This window comes from Simochromis diagramma, unplaced genomic scaffold (genome assembly GCF_900408965.1).
Source record: "Simochromis diagramma unplaced genomic scaffold, fSimDia1.1 OVJJ01000715.1, whole genome shotgun sequence".
Taxonomy (NCBI): domain Eukaryota; kingdom Metazoa; phylum Chordata; class Actinopteri; order Cichliformes; family Cichlidae; genus Simochromis; species Simochromis diagramma.
In genome coordinates this window covers 2163692-2187771 of record NW_024387128.1, presented here as the reverse complement: position 1 = coordinate 2187771, position 24080 = coordinate 2163692, and the positions used below count along the sequence as shown (strand labels likewise).

At 40.8% G+C, this 24080-nt stretch overlaps 1 protein-coding gene across 1 annotated transcript in view; it reads left to right on the top strand.

Annotated features, from left to right (window-relative positions):
* The first annotated feature begins 704 nt into the window (after positions 1-704).
* cubn (cubilin (intrinsic factor-cobalamin receptor)) overlaps positions 705-24080 on the top strand; it is an 85137-nt gene continuing 61761 nt past the window's right edge. Inside the window, exons 1-15 of the mRNA XM_040047097.1 lie at positions 705-1444; positions 4101-4196; positions 4411-4449; positions 4552-4653; positions 5184-5287; positions 6044-6170; positions 6325-6493; positions 16850-16981; positions 18748-18843; positions 19105-19229; positions 20857-21049; positions 21460-21578; positions 21787-22021; positions 22895-23076; positions 23380-23542. Coding sequence (XP_039903031.1) covers positions 1322-1444; positions 4101-4196; positions 4411-4449; positions 4552-4653; positions 5184-5287; positions 6044-6170; positions 6325-6493; positions 16850-16981; positions 18748-18843; positions 19105-19229; positions 20857-21049; positions 21460-21578; positions 21787-22021; positions 22895-23076; positions 23380-23542 — 2005 coding nt within the window. The 5' untranslated portion in view covers positions 705-1321. The remainder of the gene's footprint in view (positions 1445-4100; positions 4197-4410; positions 4450-4551; positions 4654-5183; positions 5288-6043; positions 6171-6324; positions 6494-16849; positions 16982-18747; positions 18844-19104; positions 19230-20856; positions 21050-21459; positions 21579-21786; positions 22022-22894; positions 23077-23379; positions 23543-24080) is intronic.

Below are 24080 nucleotides of genomic sequence, written 5' to 3'. Positions count from 1 at the left end.
TGATGATTTTTTCTGAGCTGACTTTTTCATAGATGTGGTTCTCTCAGGAAAGCCACTACAAACATTTGCTCTATAGCATATGATGCTGGACAATATAAATTACTTCAAATGAGATAAATTTTTAAACATATACAGCAGAAATATTAATCACTTTTATGTAACTACCAATATTGGCTCATCACTTTTTGCGTTGTACTACTATTGTTACAGTATTGGAAAGCTATCATGAATCACAGCTAGATGAGCCTTTCAAAATGTAAAGGAGGCTTTTCATATGCAATTAAATGTTTTGAGCAGCCATCTATCACAATTACTCAATGATTTGTTGATTTGCAGGTACCCAGAATGCAGCCTTCGATATTTTGTCCAGTAAGTTATCAGAAATCTCCCCCCCCCCTTAACAATGTTGGAAAAAATGCACACATTAAAAAACAACAACTCTTACACCCAATGTACTTCAGATGCCTGTAACTTTGACAATGTTCATATTATAAACATAAAGAAATGCATTTTTATGGCAAAATCAACCAAGGCTCTGAGACTTTCAGGTGGGAACATTTTTTCATAAACACAAATCATGCAATATGAGTTTTAGAATTCTAAATTAATTTGCCATAATTTAATCATGGTCGAAGCATGGAAGGTTCATTAATAAAGATATAAAAATCTTGTATGAAAACAGTCTTTGTTTAACGTTAACCATGTCTGAGATCTGCAAATTTACGCTATGCACATAATGTCACCTGAAATGGGTTACTTATTTCTTAAAATCATGTGAGTGACATTCTTTTTCAACAATAAACCATAGTTAAACCATAATAAACCACAATAAATAAACTATAGTTAACCATTTGGGGCAAATTGAGATGTACTTTATGGCTGTACTGTCAGGTCAAAGTCTTGGCAGTGAGCATTAGAGTGTGGCAGCATGTAAAACCCCAGTAGAGTTGCTGAGGGTGTCCATGCATCACATCCATTTTCCATGGCAGGGACACTGCGGCTATACTACGCACTTGTATTCCTTCTGGTGGGATTGCAAGGAGAGCTGAATGACCCAGCACAACAAGGAAGCCAAAGGAAGATTAGCAATGACCAGTGAGTTGGTGTTTATAAAAAATTTTTTTTCTTTTTACGCTTTTCTTTGAATATTTCATGTCATTAAGATGCCATGTTATGCAGATGATCACGTTTGTCTTAAGCTTTGATTCTAAGAGAATAAATGTATTTGTAATAGTATAAGTCGACCCCATTTTTTTAACCATTGCCTTTACCGACCTAAATATGAAATGGAATTTTGGACATTTGAATCTTTAGGCCTTCCATGGTGTCAGATAATGGTCACCTTGTCTTCACAACTGGTGACAATAAAGAAATCCGTTTCCAGACCTCAGCATCAGGCCGGGTTAAAGTGGGAAATGAAGACCTCACCCAACTTTTGAGTCAAGTAAGCTTTCTTTTACCAGCAGCAAATATTCTTCTTTTGTTATTTTACAAGATCACTGCCTTCGTGCGATGGTCATTTCAATGATAGTAAGTGACTTAAGGCACAATGATTGTGATGGTTATGGTATATAACATCCACATTTTGAAACACCCAGGGACAGCCTCAAAAACAGAAGCAAAGGTCATGTCACATTATTAGTGAATGGCATCCTAACAAAGTGAATAAAAAATAACAAATTGCTTGAAAAGTGAAAATAATGTTTATAATATGTAATTTTTTCCATTCCTAGCAGACAGGTATGCTCCCACACAGATAACAGTTCACTGTCTTATCCAGTCACTAATTACTTTGGTGCTTTTGTTTCAATCTAGTAGTTAAAACAAATGTTTGTACTGCCACTCGTACTGGAACAATAAAGCAATTTTTCTGATTTCTCAGCCCAATAAATTCTCTCTGACTTTTGGAAGTATGTAATTATATCTCATCACCTTTTAATGACCAAACACTGCTGCTCATCATATGACACTGTGAATCATTAACAAGTTAGGAAGCCAACAAAGCAAGACCAAAGCTCAGGGCTAGATACATTTGAGTCAGTATGGCATTAAATTTTTCAACATTTTTATGATGAATAGTTTTATGTGTAGGTGCTAAGGCTAATATAGATAAAATGAATGTTTTTTTTGTTTATGTTTGGGGAGGAACATTTTTGAGTTATAGCTCAAAGATTTCTAAATTAAGATGCTGTATTATGACCACTGTAATTAGGGTGCAGATATGGTTGGTTCTTGGGCAGAAGGTGGGCTAGATGTCGTTGTTTATTTTCAATTTATTTCACTTCATCATTTTATATATGACATAAATATACACAGACAGTCTGACAGACACACAGCTATAATCTCCATGCTTATCCTTATCAGGATTGCAGGAGGAACCCCATCTATACCTGGAAAACTAATACTCAAATACTATGATTTATAATTCTCCCCTTTCAGTTTGTGTGTAAAATGAAGACATGTTTATGTGTAAAAATATCAAATGGTAATCAAATTTCATACATTTTTGGCAATCATATTAATGTGTTGACACATATTATTATTAGAATAGAATATAATATAATAGAATAATCCTTTAATTGTCCCACAAGGGGAAATTTGGTTGTAACAGCAGCCAAAAAGACACATATACAAACAAACAGTACACAGGACACGGAACAGAAACATACACAATTTTTCTTACATATTTACATTAAGGACAATGGTTACTATAAACAGAGTACTGTACAGTTATTAAATTTATATATATATATATATATATATATATATATATATATTTAATTTTATATATATATAAAAATAACTACAGGTAAGAGGCAAACCAGGTTGTAGTGCTAATCGGTTAATTAACTTATTGCAGTTACAGCATTGATGTAAACATCTATGTTTGTTGGGAGCAGTTCTGATTGTGAAGTCTGACAGCTTCAGGGAGGAAGGACCTGCAGAAACGCTCCTTCATGCATCAAGGATGCAGCAGTCTGTCACTGAAGGAGCTCTGCAGTTCAGCAACATTTACATGCATGGGGTGGGAGACTCTGTCCATCAGAGATGTTATTTTGGCCAGAGTCCTTCTGTCTCACACCACCTGTACTGGGTCCAGGGTGCATCCCAGAACAGAGCTGGCCTTCCTGATGAATTTATTCAACCTCTTCCTCTCAGCTGCCGATAAACTGCTGCTCCAACATACCACCATTACAACTTCTTTCAAAGTAATAAACATGTTCTGATAATTAGATGATGTTGCTTCCTGGAGAGTACTTTCACACATTTGCATGTCAACTGCAGCATGACTGCATGTCAAGCCTTTGCTACTCCCAAGGTTTTTATAGTTGATAAAAATAAATACGGAAGTAAAACCTAAAAACAGGTGTAATAACCCTATGATATAGTTAAATTGGTAAAAGCCTTTTCTAAACAACAACAAACAACAACAGACAAATTTGCAAAGTGCTTTACAAGACAAGGTAGAAAACAAGCAGCCCCAAAACATTTGAGAAACGATAAAGGCAAAAGGGGACTAGCAGCATAAATTCAAAAACAGACAAATTAAATGCATGTATAAAATAATTAAAAGAGCCTTGGCTAAGGACCTGACATTATGACAGGCCACAGAAGATCTGAAATATACTCGAGTATAAGTCCAGAGTAGGCCTTAAAAGGCTAAAAACACAAACACACATGATTATTGTAAACGTTTGCAACAAATGTTCATGCAGTATTTTTTTCATATGACCGTACATTAGGTGGATGGTGAAATCTTTTATTGCATAAATAAAAGCTTTAGCCTTTTTAAAATAATTTTCAGGATAGTGATGATGATGGGAAGTAAATTCTTAAGTTTTTTTCTTTTTATTTGAATGGCAGCCAGGTGAATGGAGACCAAAAATATTTAAAAATCTAAAATATATTTAGTTTATTAAGCTAATCTAAAAATGCAAACATATGAATAGTTTCTTTTTTTTTTACCTCATTTACTTTATTCTTATCTGATAAATTTAATCACAAATGCACTATGACTAAAAAGAATCAAATCATGTTTTAGACCCCTTCTTTAAAGCTTTTTAACACTGAACCGTCTGTTATGGACTTTCTAAATGCAGATTAAAACCAACAAAGATGACATTGACGACATTAAATCTCACGGAGGAGCCGTCCCTCCTGATATCACCAACAAGCTAAACCAGCTTGATACCAAGGTAGGACAAAGATAGTTCCTGGTGGTAAATAAAATCATTTTTAACATTGCCATTAACTTATTTACTACTGTTCGTGTTACTTATGTTCACTTCATTCCTTTTATTTTACCCTAACCCATGAATAATTTTGATTCAGTAAAGTGAAGTGCTTATAATGAAAAATGTAGCCATTGTCATCAAACATATTTACACTGCCTCTTTTCTTTCTTTTCAGGTTTCAACACTTGAGAATAAAGTGGTCACACTTGAAGAGGTGAGTCAGAAAAAGTCAAGAACTTCTATTGAAGTTGATGGTCATGGCTTAATCTGTTTACCATACCTTAGATATCATGTCTTCCCTTGTTTCCCCTTGCAGACAGTGCAGAGGGTGTCTTGCAGCAGTAATCCCTGTCAGAATGGAGGAACATGTCTCAACTTATTAAACTCATATCACTGTATATGTCCCGGCAACTGGGGGGTGAGTTCAGTATTGTTCTTCATATTCTTCATAACTTTTACAGGTTGTTATTTATGGATTGTAGACATTTACCAAAGTCGGTGGTTAGGACTGTTGCCTCGCAGCAAAAAAAGTCCCTGGTTCGAGTCCACTGTGTGGATGGACCTTTCTGTGTAAAGTTTGCATGTTCTCCCTGTGTCTGCATGCCTGCACGCTCCAATGACATGCAGTAAGTGGGGTTAGGTTAAGTGATTATTCTAAATTGCTCTTAGGTGTGAATGTGAAGGGTGAATGGCTGTCTGTCTGCAACCCTGATATGGATGTGCAGAAGAGAATGGATGGATTAATACGTGGGTGTGATATTACTAAATAAAATAATACCCAGAAACCTCGAACTTTTAATCCCAGTACTGTTTTAGTATAAGACTTTACTGTGTTCCTTTTCGTTGGGTCCTTGTTTTCCTGCATTATATTTTGATAAACCCATGTTTTCTCTTGCTCTCTCTCTGTATGTGTTTGTGTGTCTGTGTGTTTGTGTGTCTGTGTGTTAGGGTCCTAACTGTGCAACAGATGTAAATGAATGTCAGGTCTATTCAGGAACGTCACAAGGCTGTCAGAATGGAGCAACCTGTGTTAACACTGCTGGATCATTCACGTAAGTCTTATGCCTTGCTCTTTTTACTTACTAATTCTATGAATGCTTTACATTATGCTGGCTTATGTCTCCTCGCGTCTTTTCTTATCTATCTTTTGATTCATAAGACTTTCTCCTCCACATCCTGAAGGATTTCCATTTTTTTAAAGAAACCTTGATGCCATTAGGATTCAATAAGAAAACAAAGTAATGTTTATTTATCAAGCAGTGTAAAGTATGAATGCCAGATGCACTCATGGTACCCACTTTGTATTAGTATTGTGTATATGTAAGATTAGACAGCAGAGGTCCAGTATAGTGTGTCCTTAGCTTGTAACACACAGCTAGCTTTACAAACAGTGGACAAAGAAAGTTTTTGTAATTCTACCTCTGTACACCTTGACAGTGAATTTGAAATGAAATAATTACGATTTTTTTAACACTTGAATGAAAATCCAGAGACTAAAGTCTAGAACCCATGAACATCAACAAAAGTTGTTTCTGATGCTCTGCCAGGCCTTTACAGCAGCCACCTTCAGTCACTGCTTGTCTTCAATAACTTAACAGCATGCTGTACTGGGTAGAGATCAAGTGACTCACTTGGCCATTTCCCTTGAAAAGGTCTTGGATTGCTTTTTCAGTGCATTTTGGGTTGTCATTCTTTTGCACTGTAAGCATTTCTGATCAGTTTTGTGGCATCTGACCATTCAGGTTTTAGCCTGATGCCCAGTCAGGAGAACACATACCCCATATGATCATGCTCCTCTTTGTATGCAGTTGCAGCTGTCCTCCAGAATGGCATGGGACTCTCTGTATGATGCGTTACGATGACTGCAGGAACGTAGGCAGTGACTTGTGTGTACATGGCTTATGCATTGATGCAGATCGAGTCATAGCTGGACAGGTAACTACTCGCCTACCCTCTATCTATCTATCTATCTATCTATCTATCTATCTATCTATCTATCTATCTATCTATCTATCTATCTATCTATCTATCTATCTATCTATCTATCTGTTGTTGTTAAGTGTTCTCACTGACTTTTGTTAATTAACAGCCTAAATACCAGTGCATTTGTGAGAGTGGGTGGGAAGCTCCAGCTGGGAACCCAGCGTGTGTGGCTGATGTTGATGAATGTAACCTTCCCAACAAGCCTTGTTCAACCAACCCAGCTGTTCCTTGCTACAACACCCAGGGATCCTTCTATTGTGGAGCCTGTCCCTCTGGTAGTGCTTAATAACATAACAAGCCATAGTATAGCCAGTTCTAAATTAGCATTTGGAGACAGGAGAGACAATTGATGCTAAAACAATTAGTGTAACTCTTTGTTCAGAGCTTTAGCTTTTAATACTATTCTTTGCAGTGATGGCTTTATACCACACAAGTGTTAAGCACTAATTAAGCCATTTGATGGGGTTTTTTTGTTGTTGTCACTTACTATGGTTTATTTACAGTTAACACTTGTCAGGTTATTACAATCCTATATCAGAAATGGATGAATGGATGAAATGAAGACATTTTACTATTTCATGCAAAAATATGTAATTTGATGGCAGCAACACGTATCAAAAAGTTGAAACATTTTTACCACTGTGCAGCATTCCACTGTATTTTAACAACAGTTCATCAACTAATGGAAAATGGGAATAGCAGATACTGGACTGTTCTCTGGTTTGTGATTCTACCTGTCAAGAGGCCTAGATCTTCTTTGTTGGATTTTTTGTTTGTTTGATGTATTGTTTGATTTAGCACAACAGAACAGTTTTTTACTTTAGTCAAGTCCATTGCAAATGAGCTTTGACTCAGAGAAGACGACTGCATTACAGGATTTCTTTTTTTGCATAACAGAGCTCTAACCTGCATTTATGGATGGCACAGCAAACTGTGTTCACAGACATTTGTTTCTGAAAATGTTCCCGATCTCATACAGTGATTCCTGTGACAGACTCACGCCTGTTTTTAATGCAGTAAAACGTGATTCCCTGAAGAACCTTTTTAGCTCTGTCGCTTGCACAAAGAGATTTTTCCAGAAATATTTTGATGATAACATGTAATGTACAGTGGGGCAAAAAAGTATTTAGTCAGCCACCGATTGTGCAAGTTCCCCCACTTAAGATGATGACAGAGGTCCGTAATTTGCACCAGAGGTACACTTCAACTGTGAGAGACAGAATGTGAAAAAAAAATCCATGAATTCACATGGTAGGATTTGTAAAGAATTTATTCGTAAATTAGGGTGGAAAATAAGTATTTGGTCACCTCAAACAAGGAAAATCTCTGGCTCTCACAGACCTGTAACGTCTTCTGTAAGAAGCTTTTCTGTCTGTCACCGCGGAAGCACTAGCTGGTAGTCGGACCGTACGCGTGTCTTAGTGCAGTTGAACATAATCCACAAAGTCCGCTTGTAGTCGAAAAACAAACAGGCAAACATTTATTTCCACAGTTTTGAAATACAGTGATCCATTTGAATGTTCCAGTACACTGCAAACACGGTAAGAAACTGTTTTTCTCCACAGCTAGTTAAAGCCCCCGTAGCTCCACACTGCCTGTCGCGAACCCCCCCCCCCCCCCCCCCCCGTGCACAGTTACCGTGTGTTAAAGGAACAGTACGTAAAAATTAAATAAGGCAAGAAAAAATACAATTTAACTGTAAATCTTACGCTAAACAAATTATAAAGTAAAAACTGAAATTCCCCATTATCTTACACTTATCCTTATCCAAACTGATTCAAATTATTAACAAATATACACTCTGTGCAATCTGAGTAAACTAAGAGATGATTAGACCTTTATCCTATACATTCCCGGCCCCTAATTGTTCTATAAACTTATAAACAATTATTAACAATTTGGCACAATGATCATATTAACAACATAAGCATTCAGTCCTTAGAACATAATTTCTTCTTTCTTCTGATGTCAGAGGTCACCAGTACATGACATACCGTGGGAGTCCAGCCTTTACCACTGACTCATACTGCTTCTAGGAGCAGACAGACCTTAGTGATTGGTCTATCCAGTTCACTGGTCTTGGTCTTCACACGAACCCTGCGAACAAGGCCATGTTCATCCGGCATGGCTTGAGTGACTCTACCAATGAGCCAAGAGTTTCTCGGTGCTGTTTCGTCCACGAGCAAAACGATGTCTCCAGGCACAAAGTTCCTAGACACCCGTGTCCACTTCTGCCGTGTCTGAAGCTGAGGCAAATACTCTCTCACCCAGCGCTTCCAGAAAAGATCTGCCATATATTGAACTTGCCTCCATCGTCGGCGGGCATAGATGTCCTCCCTTTGGAACAGTCCTGGGGGAAGAGATGGCCTCGCTTTTAAGAGCAGGAGATGATTTGGAGTGAGTGCTTCCAAGTCATCAGGGTCATTGGAGGGTGTAGTAATAGGCCGACTGTTGAGGATCGCTTCGGTTTCACAAAGAAATGTCTGAAGGCTCTCCTCATCCAGACTCTGAGTTTTAAGGGTGGCACCAAGGATTTTTCTGACCGATTTAATCAAACGTTCCCATACCCCTCCATGGTGAGAAGCAGCTGGAGTGTTAAAGATCCACTTAATGCCCTTTTGCGTCAACGTACTTTCTATTTTACCGGTGTTCCACTCTTGAATAGCCTTCCTAAGTTCTCGTTCTGCACCGACAAAATTGGTCCCGTTATCTGAGCGCAGCTCTACCACTTGTCCTCTTCTTGCGATAAATCTGCGAAGAGCATTGATGAAAGAGTCGGTATCCAAAGATGCTGCCACCTCTAAGTGTACAGCTCGAATGGCCAAACAGGTGAAGATTACACCATATCTCTTCACAGTGCTTCTTCCACGTTTGACTTCAAAGGGCCCAAAATAGTCTACTCCTGTCCTCGTGAATGGCGGTTCGTCAGGTGTAACTCTGTTTTGTGGCAAGTCAGCCATCTGTTGTTGCCCAACGATGCCATGCAGTCGTCGACACACAGTGCATTTGGAAAGAACTTTCCTGATAGCGCTGTTGGCTCCGGGAATCCAGAACCTTTGCCGTAGCTTGGACAGGACATGGTTGCGTCCACTGTGACCCACCTCCTTGTGTATTTCTTGTAGAATGAGCTCAGACACCCTAGAGCTCTTGTCCAGAATGACGGGGTGTTTGAACTCTTCCGGCAAGGCTGAGCGACTGAGCCTTCCCCCAACTCTCAAGATCCCATCCTGAAGAAGCGGATTGAGCTTGTATATGTGGCTGCTCCTTTTAACAGGCTCACCCTTTAGTAGGGCAGTGATTTCTTCTTGAAATTTTTGTCCTTGGCAGTGGCTTATAATCTCAAGTTCAGCTTCTTTTAAGTCTTCCACTGTGAGGTTTTCTTTGCGATGGCTTAACCTGATGTTTGTCAGGGTTTGACTTTGCCGTGCTTTACTGATGTCTCGTGCAGTGTCAGCAGTCTGTTCTAGCCGTTCTTTGGCTCGAACCAGCAAGATATTCTTTACCTTAAGGATCCATGCCACAGCTTTCTTAAGGCGTATCCATGAGGAGTAGTGTTCTATCAACTGCTGCAGTACATCCGGTCCTTTGTTTAATGCGAAGGTGCTAATGGACACATTCTTTTTGATCTCCGGGTCTGCTGGGTTAAGAGCTTCTAGATGATCAAGAGTCTTTGGCCAACTGCTGTTTGGTGCCGTGAGAAAGTCTGGTCCAGAAATCCAGACATGGTTCTGTAGGAAAAGGCCTATGTTCTGTCCTCTTGAGACACAATCAGCCGGATTGAGATGTGAGTTGATGTGTCGCCATTGAGAAGCCACGGACACTTTTAGGATTTGAGAGACGCGGTTGGCGACAAAGGTGCGGAACCTTGTTGTCTCGTTGTTTATGTACTTTAGCACTGCTGTACTATCAGTCCAAAACACCGACTCTGCAAGCTGTAGTTGTAGCTCTTTCCTTAACATCCTGTCCATTCGTCCTGCCATAGTTGCTGCTGTTAATTCCAGGCGTGGAATGGTGGTGTGTTTGAGTGGCGCAACTCTTGCCTTCCCCATAACAAAGGAACAATGGACTTGACCATTCCAGCCTTTCTGCACCAGATAGGTTACAGTACCATAAGCCTCCTCACTAGCATCACAGAAATGATGAAGCTGAGCAAATGAAGTGCCTCCAAAATGTGCTGGCTTGAAAGATCGCTCAACTTCAAATTCCCGGAGTAACTCCAAATCGTTAAGCCATTCATGCCACTGCTGAGCAAGATGTTCTGGAATGACGCTAGCTAATCTTTAGCCTACAGCACTCTTGCAAAATCCTTTTAGCCGGCAGAACCACTGGCGCCAAGATGCCTAGTGGGTCATAGATGGAACTTGCAATAGAAAGAATGTTCCTCCTTGTGGGCCTTTTCTCCTGAATGGCAATTCGGAATTTGAAGCTATCAGACTGGACACACTACTGTACTCCCAGTGCTCTCTCTATGGGCAGTACATCCTGATCCAAGTCCAGGTCTTTAACTTCCTTTGCCCTTTCAGTATCAGGAATGGATGCCAGCACCACGCGACTGTTGCTTATCCACTTCATCAACCTGAATCCTCCTGTTTGACAGGCCGCTTTCACATTGTGGAAAAGCAACACAGCTTCATCCTCAGAGCCAACTGACTTCAGGCAGTCGTCCACGTAAAAGTTCTGCAGTATGGTTTCAATAGCTGTACTGTCAAACTGGTCCCTGTTGTCCTCAGCACACCGTCTCAGAGCATAGCTGGCACAGCTTGGTGATGACGTTGCGCCAAATAGGTGCACAACCATTCTGTATGCCACTAGAGGTTGGTTAATGTCTCCATTTGGCCACCATAAGAACCTTAAGAGGTCTGTGTCTTCTGGTGGAACCTTTACCTGGTGGAACATGGCTTCCACATCGGCCATGACAGCTACAGGTTCTTGGCGAAATCTTGTGAGAACTCCAATCAGAGTACTGGTAAGGTTCGGCCCTTGAAGAAGTTGCCCATTCAACGTGAACCCCTGATAGGCAGCTCCACAGTCGAATACAACACGCATTTTGTGCTTTTTGGGATGGTACACTCCATGGTGTGGGATGTACCAAACCTTTCCATCACTGCGCTTGAGGTCGTTGTCAGGGACCTTCGCGGCATAGCCCTTGGAGATCAGATCCTCCATGAAAGCCATATAGTCCTCACGAAATGTGGGGTTTTTCAGAAGCTTCTTCTTCAAATTTAAGGCGCGCTGTTCTGCTAGCACTCGGTTGTTGGGCATCTGAATCCCTTTGTTCTTAAGAGGTAGACCAATGCAGTAATGTCCGTTAACCAGCCTGGCAGAATGTGTTACACTGTCCATGAATTGGAGATCTTCCCTAGACATTTCCAGTTGCTCTTCCTGGTTGCATTCAGGAAAGTCATATTTGAGCTGCTGTTTCCACAGGTCATCCAGTTTGGCCACAGATATTCGATTTGATGTGATAGTTACTGCTTTGCTCCGTGCAGCTCTGCGATTGCCATCCCGCAGCGGCCCATTCACTGTCCAGCCAAGGCTTGTTTTTACTGCATAGGGTCCATCGTCTATGCTGTGAATGACTTCCTCTGGCTCCATAGCCCTTGGTACATTAGTTCCGATTAGCAGACCTATTTCTGCATCGATGTAGGGTATTTGCACCCGCTTTAGATAAGGCCATTTGTCCACGTCTGCCTGCAGTGGAATGTTCCTTTTGTCGGCTGGGATTGCCTTCTGAGAAAACACCTCCTGCAGCTCAATGAAGTTGCAATTTTCTAGGCTGCTAACCTCTAGGCCTGTAACAAGATGACTGCTGACCATTTTCTGTTGCCCCATGGTTGTCAACAGTATGTCCATTTTCTTTCCACTGAGATTAAGCTCATTCATTAGCCTTTCAGTACGAAACGTTGCAGTACTGCCTGGGTCTAAGAAAGCATATGTGATAGCCGCCTTGTCGCCTTTCTTTGCCTTAACTTGGACTGGAACAATAGCAAGGATGCTATCTGCGTCTCCGGCCCCAGTACCAGAGCATAGTGCATTAGCTGTCTCTACAAACCCACTGCTCACAGACTGCTTCTCATCATGTTCTGGTGACTCCTCCTTTGGTGCAGGCTTATCCTTGTTCCTGATGTGCAACATGGTTGGATGAGTCAGTGAACAGAGCTCACAGCTCAATTTCTCCTCACAAGACCTACTCATATGGCCCTGTTTTAAGCAGCTGAAGCAAAGTCCCTTGCCTCGAAGAAATTCTAGTTTCTCTTTGTGTAGAGATTTCCTCAGTCTCTTGCATTGTGCCATGGTATGTTCACTGTGGCAAAACAAACATGGTGTTTTGAATGCGGAGATAGGATTAGTGAGTCCCTTTTTGCCTCCCTTTGTCTCTGCATCGATGCTGCCCGAGTGGTTTACAGGTGTGGCTGTTGTTGTGAAAATGGACTTGCCACTCTTCCTCCCTAAAGTGACATTTGGTGGAGACCTGGTTGGTGCCTTGTTGCTGTCTTTTATATCTCCAAACACTGGGTGTAATGCTACTTTAGCCTGCGTGTTAATAAACTTGACAAGGTCCATAAACTTAGGCCGCCGAGCTTCTGTCTCCTCTATTTCAAAGGCGACACTCCTCCACCTTCCCCTGAGGTTGTACGGTAGCTTATTCACAATGGCACGCATGTTGGCAACATTATCCAACTCCTCCATGTACTCCATGTCTGACATTGCATTCCCACAGCTGGTGAGGAATAGTGCCAATGCGCTGAGGGCTTCACCATCTTCTGCCTTTATTGGAGGCCAGCCTAGAGCCTTGTTTATGTATGCCACAGAAATCCTGTATTCGTTGCCAAAGTGCTCTTTCAGGAGCCTTTTTGCTTCACAGTAGCCCTTTTCTGGATCCATGTGCAGACAACTGCGTATTAGCTCCCTGGGCTGTCCAGAAGTGTATTGCTCCAAGAAGCAAAGACGATCCTTTCTGCTTTCTGTCTTACACTCCACTCCATGCTCAAAGGCTCTGATAAACAGTCTATATTCCAATGGATCCCCACTAAAGATGGAAATGTTCTGAGGAGGTAGAGTAGAAAGTCTTTGTTGCGTTGCAAGGACTTCTGCAATGTCGTTCTGTCTTTGCATGACAGCTAACAACGTCTGTGAAGCTTCTACGCCCGCTGAGTGAGCAGAACTGTTAGCTGAAAAACAATGGCTGTTCTTTCTGATAACTGGCTGATTGACCTGTACAGTGTTAGCTGATTGAGGCTGGATGATGGGCATCCTGTTTTGCTCACCACCACAATCCTCAATAGTCACTCTGTGATGATCAGTCTGTACCCCAGCTGGCTGCATTTGGACGAAAGATAATTTGTCATCCCTATGTGACACATCTGATCCCTCAAACCTCTGCAAAATCTTAAGTTTAGCATCAGTTGCTGCTAAAGCAGTTCGTAATTCAAGCTCTTCCTTCTCAGCCTTAAGTTTAGCTTCTTGCTCCTCCAAAGCTCGCCGTTCCTTCAAAGCTGCTGCCTGTGCCAAGAGTGTAGCCTTCTCCAATTCTGCCTTCAAGCGAGCTGAAGATGCTGAAGATTGGCCAGTGCTGCTTTTGGACATTCTAGACTTCCTAGATGCTGCTACTGATATGCTGTCAGTGGGCTGAACACTCTCATCAGCCATTTTTGCTTCCTCCGTACGTTGATGGACTTCCTTTATCCAAGCATCCACGTTGTCAACAAAGCTTCTCATTGCATCTGCTTTGGGCTCAAACCAATGCTGCTGATCATTATCCATGTCCTCTCTTGACACAGCTTGCTGAAATAGCCCCTTTACAGATGTATTCAGTTCACAAAACTCTCCAAAGATGTGATTAAATTCTGTAGACAACTTGGTTTTAACTATTTCCACATTGCCATCATCCTCCATTAACTGCAGCATCTCATTCTTTTTCTCTGTTAGCTGACCCAGCTTAGCCTTTCTTGAGCCTATTTTCCTTTGTAATGCATCCTCCATCGCCTTAGCTGTAGGCTTCACCTTCCGCTTTTCCACTGTTGCTGAATCTTTATCATCTTCCATGATTCTCCCATTAGTTTGTTCCACTTAGCTGGGAGCTCAATACAGCTAACCGCCCCAATAGCCTCAGGAAACACACAAAGGGTAGCTATTCACGTGTAGTTAGCTAGTCGTTAGCGGGTCGTTCGCTGCTAATTAGCATAACACTGTGTTGCTAATATACTCCCCAATCTCCTCCGTGTCCACGAGTAATTGCACTTACTTTCTGTGCTGAAGGGCTGACTGGTGAATCCTCTCCTCGTATTTCATGTCCATGTGTTGCAGTTACATTTCCAATCCGAAGACTGCGGCCGCGAGGAGACAGTTTCTTACGAATGTCACCGCGGAAGCACTAGCTGGTAGTCGGACCGTACGCGTGTCTTAGTGCAGTTGAACATAATCCACAAAGTCCGCTTGTAGTCGAAAAACAAACAGGCAAACATTTATTTCCACAGTTTTGAAATACAGTGATCCATTTGAATGTTCCAGTACACTGCAAACACGGTAAGAAACTGTTTTTCTCCACAGCTAGTTAAAGCCCCCGTAGCTCCACACTGCCTGTCGCGAACCCCCCCCCCCTGTGCACAGTTACCGTGTGTTAAAGGAACAGTACGTAAAAATTAAATAAGGCAAGAAAAAATACAATTTAACTGTAAATCTTACGCTAAACAAATTATAAAGTAAAAACTGAAATTCCCCATTATCTTACACTTATCCTTATCCAAACTGATTCAAATTATTAACAAATATACACTCTGTGCAATCTGAGTAAACTAAGAGATGATTAGACCTTTATCCTATACACTGTCCCCCACTCGTTACCTGTATGACTGGCACCTGTTTGAACTCATCATCTGTATAAAAGACACCTGTCCACAGCCTCAAACAGTCAGACTCCAAACTCCGCCATGGCCAAGACCAAAGAGCTTTCGAAGGACACCAGGAAAAGTATTGTAGACCTGCACCAGACTGGGAAGAGTGAATCTACAATAGGCAAGCAGCTTGGTGTGAAAAAATCAACTGTGGGAGCAATCATCAGAAAATGGAAGACATACAAGACCACTGATAATCTCCCTCGATCTGGGGCTCCACGCAAGATCTCATCCCGTGGGGTCAAAATTATCATGAGAATGGTGAGCAAAGATCCAGAACCACACGGGGGGACGTGGTGAATGACCTGCAGAGAGCTGGGACCAAAGTAACAAAGGTCACCATCAGTAACACACTACAACGGCAGGGAATCACATCCCGCAGTGCCAGACGTGTTCCGCTGCTGAAGCCAGTGCATGTCCAGGCCCGTCTGAAGTTTGCCAGAGAGCACATGGATGATACAGCAGAGGATTGGGAGAATGTCATGTGGTCAGATGAAACCAAAGTAGAACTTTTTGGTATAAACTCAACTCGTCGTGTTTGGAGGAAGAAGAATACTGAGTTGCATCCCAAGAACACCATACCTACTGTGAAGCATGGGGGTGGAAACATCATGCTATGGGGCTGTTTTCCTGCCAAGGGGACAGGACGACTGATCTGTGTTAAGGACAGAATGAATGGGGCCATGTATCGTGAGATTTTGAGCCAAAACCTCCTTCCATCAGTGAGAACTTTGAAGATGAAACGAGGCTGGGTCTTCCAACATGACAATGATCCAAAACACACCGCCCGGGCAACAAAGGAGTGGCTCCGTAAGAAGCATTTGAAAGTCCTGGAGTGGCCTAGCCAGTCTCCAGACCTCAACCCCATAGAAAATCTGTGGCGGGAGTTGAAAGTCCGTGTTGCTCGGCGACAGCCCCAAAACATCACTGCTCTCGAGAAGATCTGCATGGAGGAATGGGCCAAAATACCAGCTGCTGTGTGTGCAAACCTGGTAAAGACCTATAGTAAACGTTTGACCTCTGTTATTGCCAACAAAGGTTATGTTACAAAGTATTGAGTTGTATTTTTGTTATTGACCAAATACTTATTTTCCACCCTGATTTACGAATAAATTCTTTACAAATCCTACCATGTGGATTCATGGATTTTTTTTTTCACATTCTGTCTCTCACAGTTGAAGTGTACCTCTGGTGCAAATTACTGACCTCTGTCATCATTTTAAGTGGGGGAACTTGCACAATCGGTGGCTGACTAAATACTTTTTTGCCCCACTGTAGATGATGAGATGTTCAAAATCTTCACAAATTTCAGTTCAAGAGCAATCTGAAAATTTTTCACAATTCATAGACACAGTTTTGTTTTGTTTTTTTGGCAGATTGGTGTGCCTCTGCCCAGCTTTACTTCTGAGAAACTCTGCCTGTACACAGTCATATGACATCCCAACTTTTATGAGTTATGTGCCATTATATTCAGACTTAGTTAATATTTTTCATGAAGTAGTAAAATGTCTCAGTTAAACATTTAATATGTTTATTATGTGCTATTATCAGTAAAATGTATTTTTTATGAGATTTTTACGAGTAATTAGAAATGATGTTCCAAGATTTGTTTTAAAACTTGTAAAGTTAAATAGCATTTTGCATCTTGTGCTATCCCAGTTTGCTAATGAGTTGTTGAGATTTGTGCATATAAATAGATTTAAGATTTTTCCTCTCATTTTCTCTGACATGTCTTAGGCTGGCAAGGAAATGGTTATAGCTGTCAGGATGTGGATGAATGTTTGACCAATAATGGCGGCTGCTCCACTACTCCAATGGTTCAGTGCTTGAACACCATGGGCTCTTTTCACTGCGGTCCCTGTCCTCCAGGTAACTCAGCAGAGACAATACTGAATGTCATGCATATGTGCAGGAAGATTACCTATAGCTTCTACGGCTTGGCTCCACTTAATCCCTGAAATTGCTGGTGTACTTAACCCAAGTAAAAAGCTGCGCTTTTCAATAAAACATTTTGAATCACCACATAGCCTGACACCACCTGGTCCAAGATACTACATAACATACCATAGCACAAAGTACACAATACTGTAGCTGTGAGAGAAACATTTACAAGATATGTGGTGTAGAAAAAACTAATTTAGTTTCATTTTTAATGCAAAGTGCAATGGAACTCTGGATATTTAAACTAGTGATGTGTTGGTCGCGAACGAAATGGCTCTTAGAGCCGACTCTTTGAAGTAAACGACGCCAGCAGGCTCCTTATTGGCAGCCGTGGGTTGTGTTTTTTTTTCTTTCTCTCGCCCTCTCTCTCTCGCACTTTTTGCCCCGCTTCACTCCGCACGCGAGCCTTGTGCTTTGCGCTGGGAAGAGGGGGGAGTTAGTTACACTCACAGTAGCACAGGAACAGAGTGGAGGGAAAGAGAGAGAAAGAGAGCCAGGGACAACAACGTCACATTAGAAAGGTATAGTAATCATCCACAACTATTTTCAGTTGCGGATGATAAAGGATTCAGAAAGTTTATTCATGCAGGTCCATATGACAGAGAATATGCATCTTCTTTTTGTTTTCATATTTTTTCATATTTATATTTAATTGTGTTGTGGTTTGCAGTGTTTTGTGTTGTTTCACTTTAAATTTGTTTAAAAGGAAAAAGCTGAAAATTTAAATAGTTAAAAGTTGAAATGTGAATAGTTGATTTTGTATTATATGATTTAAATGGACTGATTCTTATATAGCGCTTTTCTACTCTCACGGAGTACTCAAAGCGCTCTATTTACTTATTACATTTTATGTGGAGTGAATAAATAAAAGTATATTTACGGTGGCCGCTAGAGACAAAGCAGTACAAACCCCAAAACACGTACAAAACACAACAGAAGTGCTCCAGGATGCTAGGGGCAGTGTTGAGCTTTTGTTACCTAGTGGCTACACAAGCCAGGAAGTACCAACGATTGGACTTGGTGTGTGGTAGTAACAGGTAAATGAACATTTTTTTAAATTATTTGACTATATATGAGTGCTTGTGTATAAATACACAAACAATACACATATGCTTTCATGCTTTCAATTGTGTAATTTAAGTGATCTAGGTAGCTCTGCTTTTGAAGTTCAGTTAACGCTAGAAATGTGTTTTGGAGTTTGTACGTGCTTCGGGGTTTGTACGTGCAGGGGCCACTGTATATTTTTATATATAAGCATATATAAATAAAACCACGTCTTTTTACATTAGTAATTCCTTTTGTGCATAATTTTATATTGTTGTTAATAATAAATTAATTAAAGCAACAAAACAACCCGAAGAGCCGGTTGGGAGCCAAAAGAGCCGGCACTTTTTAGCGAGTTGAGCCGAAAGAGCCGGTTCTCTAAAAAGAGCCGGAAATCCCATCACTAATTTAAACTCTAATTCTTTAAAATGTAAATATTATAGCTGTGAAAAATTGTTTATTACTGCATGTTGAGTATCTGGCTGTAAAAACTCTTTGTAACTCTTGTCTGTTAAAAATAGAAATATTTTTGTTACTTAGTCAAATAGCTGGGTGACTGACTGTGGCTCATCAGATGTGAAAGCCACAGTCTGAGAGCACAAAGTGTCATTTGCACTGATAACTCACAGATAACTCCTCTGTTTTTGCAGGCTATGAAGGAGATGGGAAAGCATGCACACAGTCTAACATCTGTGATACTAACAATGGAGGCTGTTACCCATTAGCCACCTGCAGTTCCAGCCCTGGTAAGAAAAGACAAGAAAAAAGAAGCATGGGTTTATTGCTTTGTATGTCAACCAAATAAGAATGAAGCATGAGCAAATAATACCTACTTACTACTGAAAGAATGAAATAAGTACTATTTATTTCTTCTTTCTGTACTTCTTCCTGAAATTTTGCTCAATTAAGAGTTATGTATGCATCTGCTCATCTGATTCCCCAAACATCATCAGTAGTCACCAAGTCTGATCAAACCCCTTTCTATTCAAATCTCTTGCATCCACCAGGATCAAGTCTCCCAGTCTGTACCTGCCCACCAGGCTACATAGGCAATGGATATGGACCAACTGGTTGCACCCAAACCAGCAACATCTGTCAGACAAACAACCCCTGTGTCAATGGACAGTGTGTGGTGAGTGTGTGCATGCGCATGTGTACTGGAGTAAAAATTAGGAAAAGAATTCTGTCTGTAAACAACACTTCTGTGGAGTCTTATATGACTCCCTGTAGCTTCACTCCTCCTGTCATCCCCAAACCCCCCATCTCCATAGAGACTGTTTGCTCCCAGACCCTCAAAAACAAACCAAAAATCAGCAAAAAAACAAATTAAGTAGAACATTTCATAATAAAAGAATATTGTAATAATGCCCTCAACTACACCTAACAGTAAATCAACTAAATGTGAACTATTTAACAGTAAGTTTCTCACTTCTAAGTTCCTGTTAGTAAATTGTTTCATAAATGATTAACATATTCACTCTGCTTTGCCCAGACCTAGTTACAGCAGGATTAATATGTTAGTTCAAATGAATCATCAGGCGATCTCTGGGACTACTGGGGTCTGTTGGCTCCCTGGAGGCTGGAGAACTGCGGTTGCCTTTTTGGAGTATCTGGGTCTCTGCCTCAGTTGGTGGCGGTGGGTGACTGGGGTGTGCCTGGGCTGCTTGTGGTGGTGGGTTCGGTCTCCTGACTGGGGAGCATGACTCTTCTGGGGTCTGGGGGTCTGTGCCCTCTTTGGCTGCCTTGCCGTGTAGGGTGGCTGGGGCCCTGAGACCCTGATCTCAGCTTGCACCAGGGTGGCTGGGCTCTAGCGGGGTTCTCTGGGACTCCCACCCCCTTGCCGTGAGTGCCCGATCTATGGCCTCGCTTCTTCTCCTGCCGGGATGGGCATGCTGATATAGCCGAGATGTGTCTTGGAAAAGCAAAATATGTTTGGCACAACATGCATTCATATCATAATTCTGATTGCAGAAGCTGCCAGACAGGACAGGATTTAAATAAATAAATGAATCATGACCTTGAGTCTGAATCCTCAAAGCACATGCAGAGGAGAAGATGCAGGAGGAGAAGTGGCTTTCTCACTGGAAAATTAAAAAAGTGAAATAACTATTCTGGGTAATTTATCATCCATGGAGATGTTGAAAATGACAGTCTCAGCACTGCATTTTATTATACCCAGTTGGCTTCTTTCAAAACATAAATGATCCCATTCATTGTCCTAATCACACTCTGGATATTCACATATGGTATAGAAACTGAAAACCCTCTTTTGTCAGACCAGGTTCTGTTTTTGATCAGGATTTATTTTTATAATAATAGACTATACAGCACTGCAGAATAAATTGTCTTTCTGAGAATGTAACTAAGTTTAAGGCAGTGATCTTGTTCAGGACCACATGCCACCACAGTGCAGAGCAGCTGCCTAAACTTTCATCGCACAGAGGTTGATTATTTTCTTAATAGCATTACGTCCTCTCTGGATACTGTGGCTCCTCTGAAAAAGGAGGCAACAAGTGAGAGATGCTCGACTGTCTAGTATTATTCACAAACACACACCTTAAAACAGACAATCCATAATCTGGAGAGGAGAAGTGAAATAAAATGTACCACGAGAGATTTTTTTTAATTTTTTTTGATGTGTCATATTTATTTGAAATGTGTTTTTATATTTACTGAATGAATCTTTGAATGCCTAATAAATCCTTGATATGAAAACAAAGACAAATCTGTTTGCAAACATAAAACCTGTGCTACCACAGGACATCACCTCAAATCCTGGCTACATCTGCAACTGCAACTCTGGCTGGGAAGGCGTGAACTGTGACCAGAATATCAATGAATGCTCAAGCAATCCCTGTCAGAATGGAGGAACGTGTACCGATGGCATTAATGGTTTCACGTGTACTTGCACCACCCAGTGGACTGGCGAGTTCTGTCAGACTCCTCAGCAAGGTAATGGGAAGGATGGGTTGAGAGGGTGTGGATAAACTGAAAACGGATGAGGAGAGGAGAGTGAATGTGACACGGAGAGGAAAACGCCGGGAGCATAGAAAATAAGCTGCAAAGTGCAGAAATACATTTATTCATCATCTGTCTGTGGCCGAGTGACTCAATAATCACTTTATATTACAGAAATAGAACTAGAGTGGATTATTTTGTTTTTTATTATTACACAGATAAATCGTAGTTTTACGCTTCAAACTACGTTAACATGACTTGTCCTTTAAAATGGTGTGTGGTTAAAGCTTAAGAAACATAATCGCAAACCAGTAAAGATGATTTCAAACTTCAGCAGCATGCAAGCTAGCTTCTCTCCCAAGGACGATATAAAGGTTAAAAACCAGTGTGAATGTGTGTTGCAGTATGTGGAGGGTACCTGACTGGCCCTGCTGGTTCCTTCAGTTATCCTAACACCCCAGGTCACGATGAATATGATCACGAGGTCAGCTGTGCATGGGTGATCCACACTGATGCAAACAAGGTGTGTTCCTGTTCCTCTCAAATTGAAATTCTAGACAAAAAAAACTTTTTTTGTTTGTTTTGTTCTGTTTTATTTCGTATTTTCATGATTTGGGTTTGTGAGGTGGTAGTAAATATGGTGGTGCAATGAAATGTGTTAAATGCTTACACATCTTTGGCCCTTACTAATGTTTACTAATTAGTCATTTATTTTCTGTCTTTTCTTCTAGATCCTGCGCATTACCTTTCCATTCTTTGATCTGGAGAACAGTGCCAACTGCAACTTTGACTTCCTTCAGATTCACGACGGGGAGAGTGCTTCAGCTTACATGATCGGAAAATACTGTGGCCAAAATAGCCCTGCAGAGCTCTTCAGCTCCCATAATTCTCTGTACTTTTGGTTTCGCTCTGACCACTCTGTCAGTGCCGGTGGCTTCACAGTTGCTTGGCAGTCTCAGGACCCAGGTCAGTACAGTTCAAGTGTTTTGGTTTTGAAATTTGAAATATTTTGAAGCTTGAAGCTGGAAAAAAAATTGGCATGAGGTTGCAATTGCAATTAAATGTGCCATCAAATGAAAAAAACTAATTTATATATTTAAATAAATAAATAACGAAGACGCAGCCAGCTCATTTCAGTAATGGCTAAGAACAGTGCAAATTTGTGGGTCATAAATGAGCAAAGTTGTTTGTGAGTGTTTTTGTTACACTTTTAATTAGTAGTTGATAACCAAAAGGCTAAGCACAGCATTTACATTCTATGCTGTCTTTTAAAATGACATCCATATTGTAACTGAATGCCCATATGATGAAAAATGTATGTATGTGTCATATTTACATTACATCACCCCTCTTCTTGCAGTCCTTATCATTTCAAATAAATGAACACACACACCACACAAAATTAGATTAGCTTTTTTCAGCGTCGTGACTTGTGTGCTGCAGGCCGTAGAAAATCATATTTATGTGATTCCTTTAAATTTTCTCCTAATAATATTTTGTGCTCTATAATTGAAATTCCAGTTGCAAAATTGACGCTATGCCTTTTTAGTAAATCCTGGCTGTAACTTTTTAAGACCCAGTGAGGTGTTTGATATGACACAGAGGGTTAATAAATCTGGTCCGTTACAGTTAGTAATGTCTCATTTATAATTTTGAGAGATCTTGGTTTCTATTACTGAGTTAGGCATGGGAGCTTGTGTTTTGTTTATTTGATCATACTTACATTTTATGACTCATATGCACATTGTGTGCAAATGAACAATGTTTTCCTGTTAAGTTAATAGAAAACAACAATTGTATGAATAATTTTGATTTATTTAAATCCATTTCTAATCTCAGTGTGTGGAGAGGAACTAACTGCCCCCTATGGCAACATTAATTCACCTGGTTATCCTGGAAACTACCCACCTAGTCGGGACTGCTACTGGACAGTAACAGTGGACCCCGGCCTTCTCATTACCTTTGCATTCGGGACTCTAAGTCTTGAACATCATCCTAACTGCAACTTTGACTTTCTAGAGGTAAGAAATGGCACATTACCCACTTCACTTTGAAAGCATGTTTTTGTGTTGTGTGTCGATGTTTGCGGGGACAGTCCTCTTTTTGACCACTTTATCTCACTCAGACCTGACACATACCTATGTACTCTGTAAAGCGGGGTTAAATGCAGCCATACTGCTGAAATGAAAACAATGAAATTATTCCGTCTTACTCGTGTTTGCTACAGTTTGCTATTTTAGGAGGTAAGTGCATTGGCTGAAACTACTACTATGTTTTTCATCCTTAGTTTTTCCTCTATTGTTTTGTGTCACCAAATGCTTTAGATTCGGGATGGCCTTCTATCTGAAGATCCAGTTTTAGGAAAGTACTGTAGTACTGCATCTCCACCCCCCATACAGACCACTGGCCCAGCAGCATGGATTCACTTCCACTCTGACTTCTCTGTCTCTGACCGAGGTTTCCACATTACATACACAACATCACCAAGTAAGAAACCAGTCATACTGAGTTTTGCTTGGTTAAGTGTATACAGTCATGGCCAAAATTATCAGCACGACTGGAATTTTTCCAGAAAATGCACCATTTCTTTGTTACAATATTGTTACAAGATTGTTACAATTACAAATGTTAGGTCACGGGTCTTCCAGCAGGACAATGACCCCAAATACACCTCTAAAAGCACCCAGAAATGGTAGAAGACAAAGCGGTGGGGAGTTCTAAAGTGGCCAGTAATGAGTCTGGATCTAAATATGATTGAACACTAATGGAGAGATCTCAAAATTGTTGTTGGGAGAAGGCGCCCTTCAAATCTCAGAAACCTTGAGCAGTTTGCAAAAGAAGAGTGGTCGAAAATTCCAGCTGAGGGGCGTAACCAGCTTGTTGATGGTTATAGAAAGCGATTGATTGCAGTTATCTTTTCCAAAGGGCATGCAATCAAATGTTGATTTTAGAGTTTTGCGTGAAACACTGTCAAATTTGGCTTTTTCTTCTTTTTTTGTGTTGATCCACTACACATAAAGGAAAT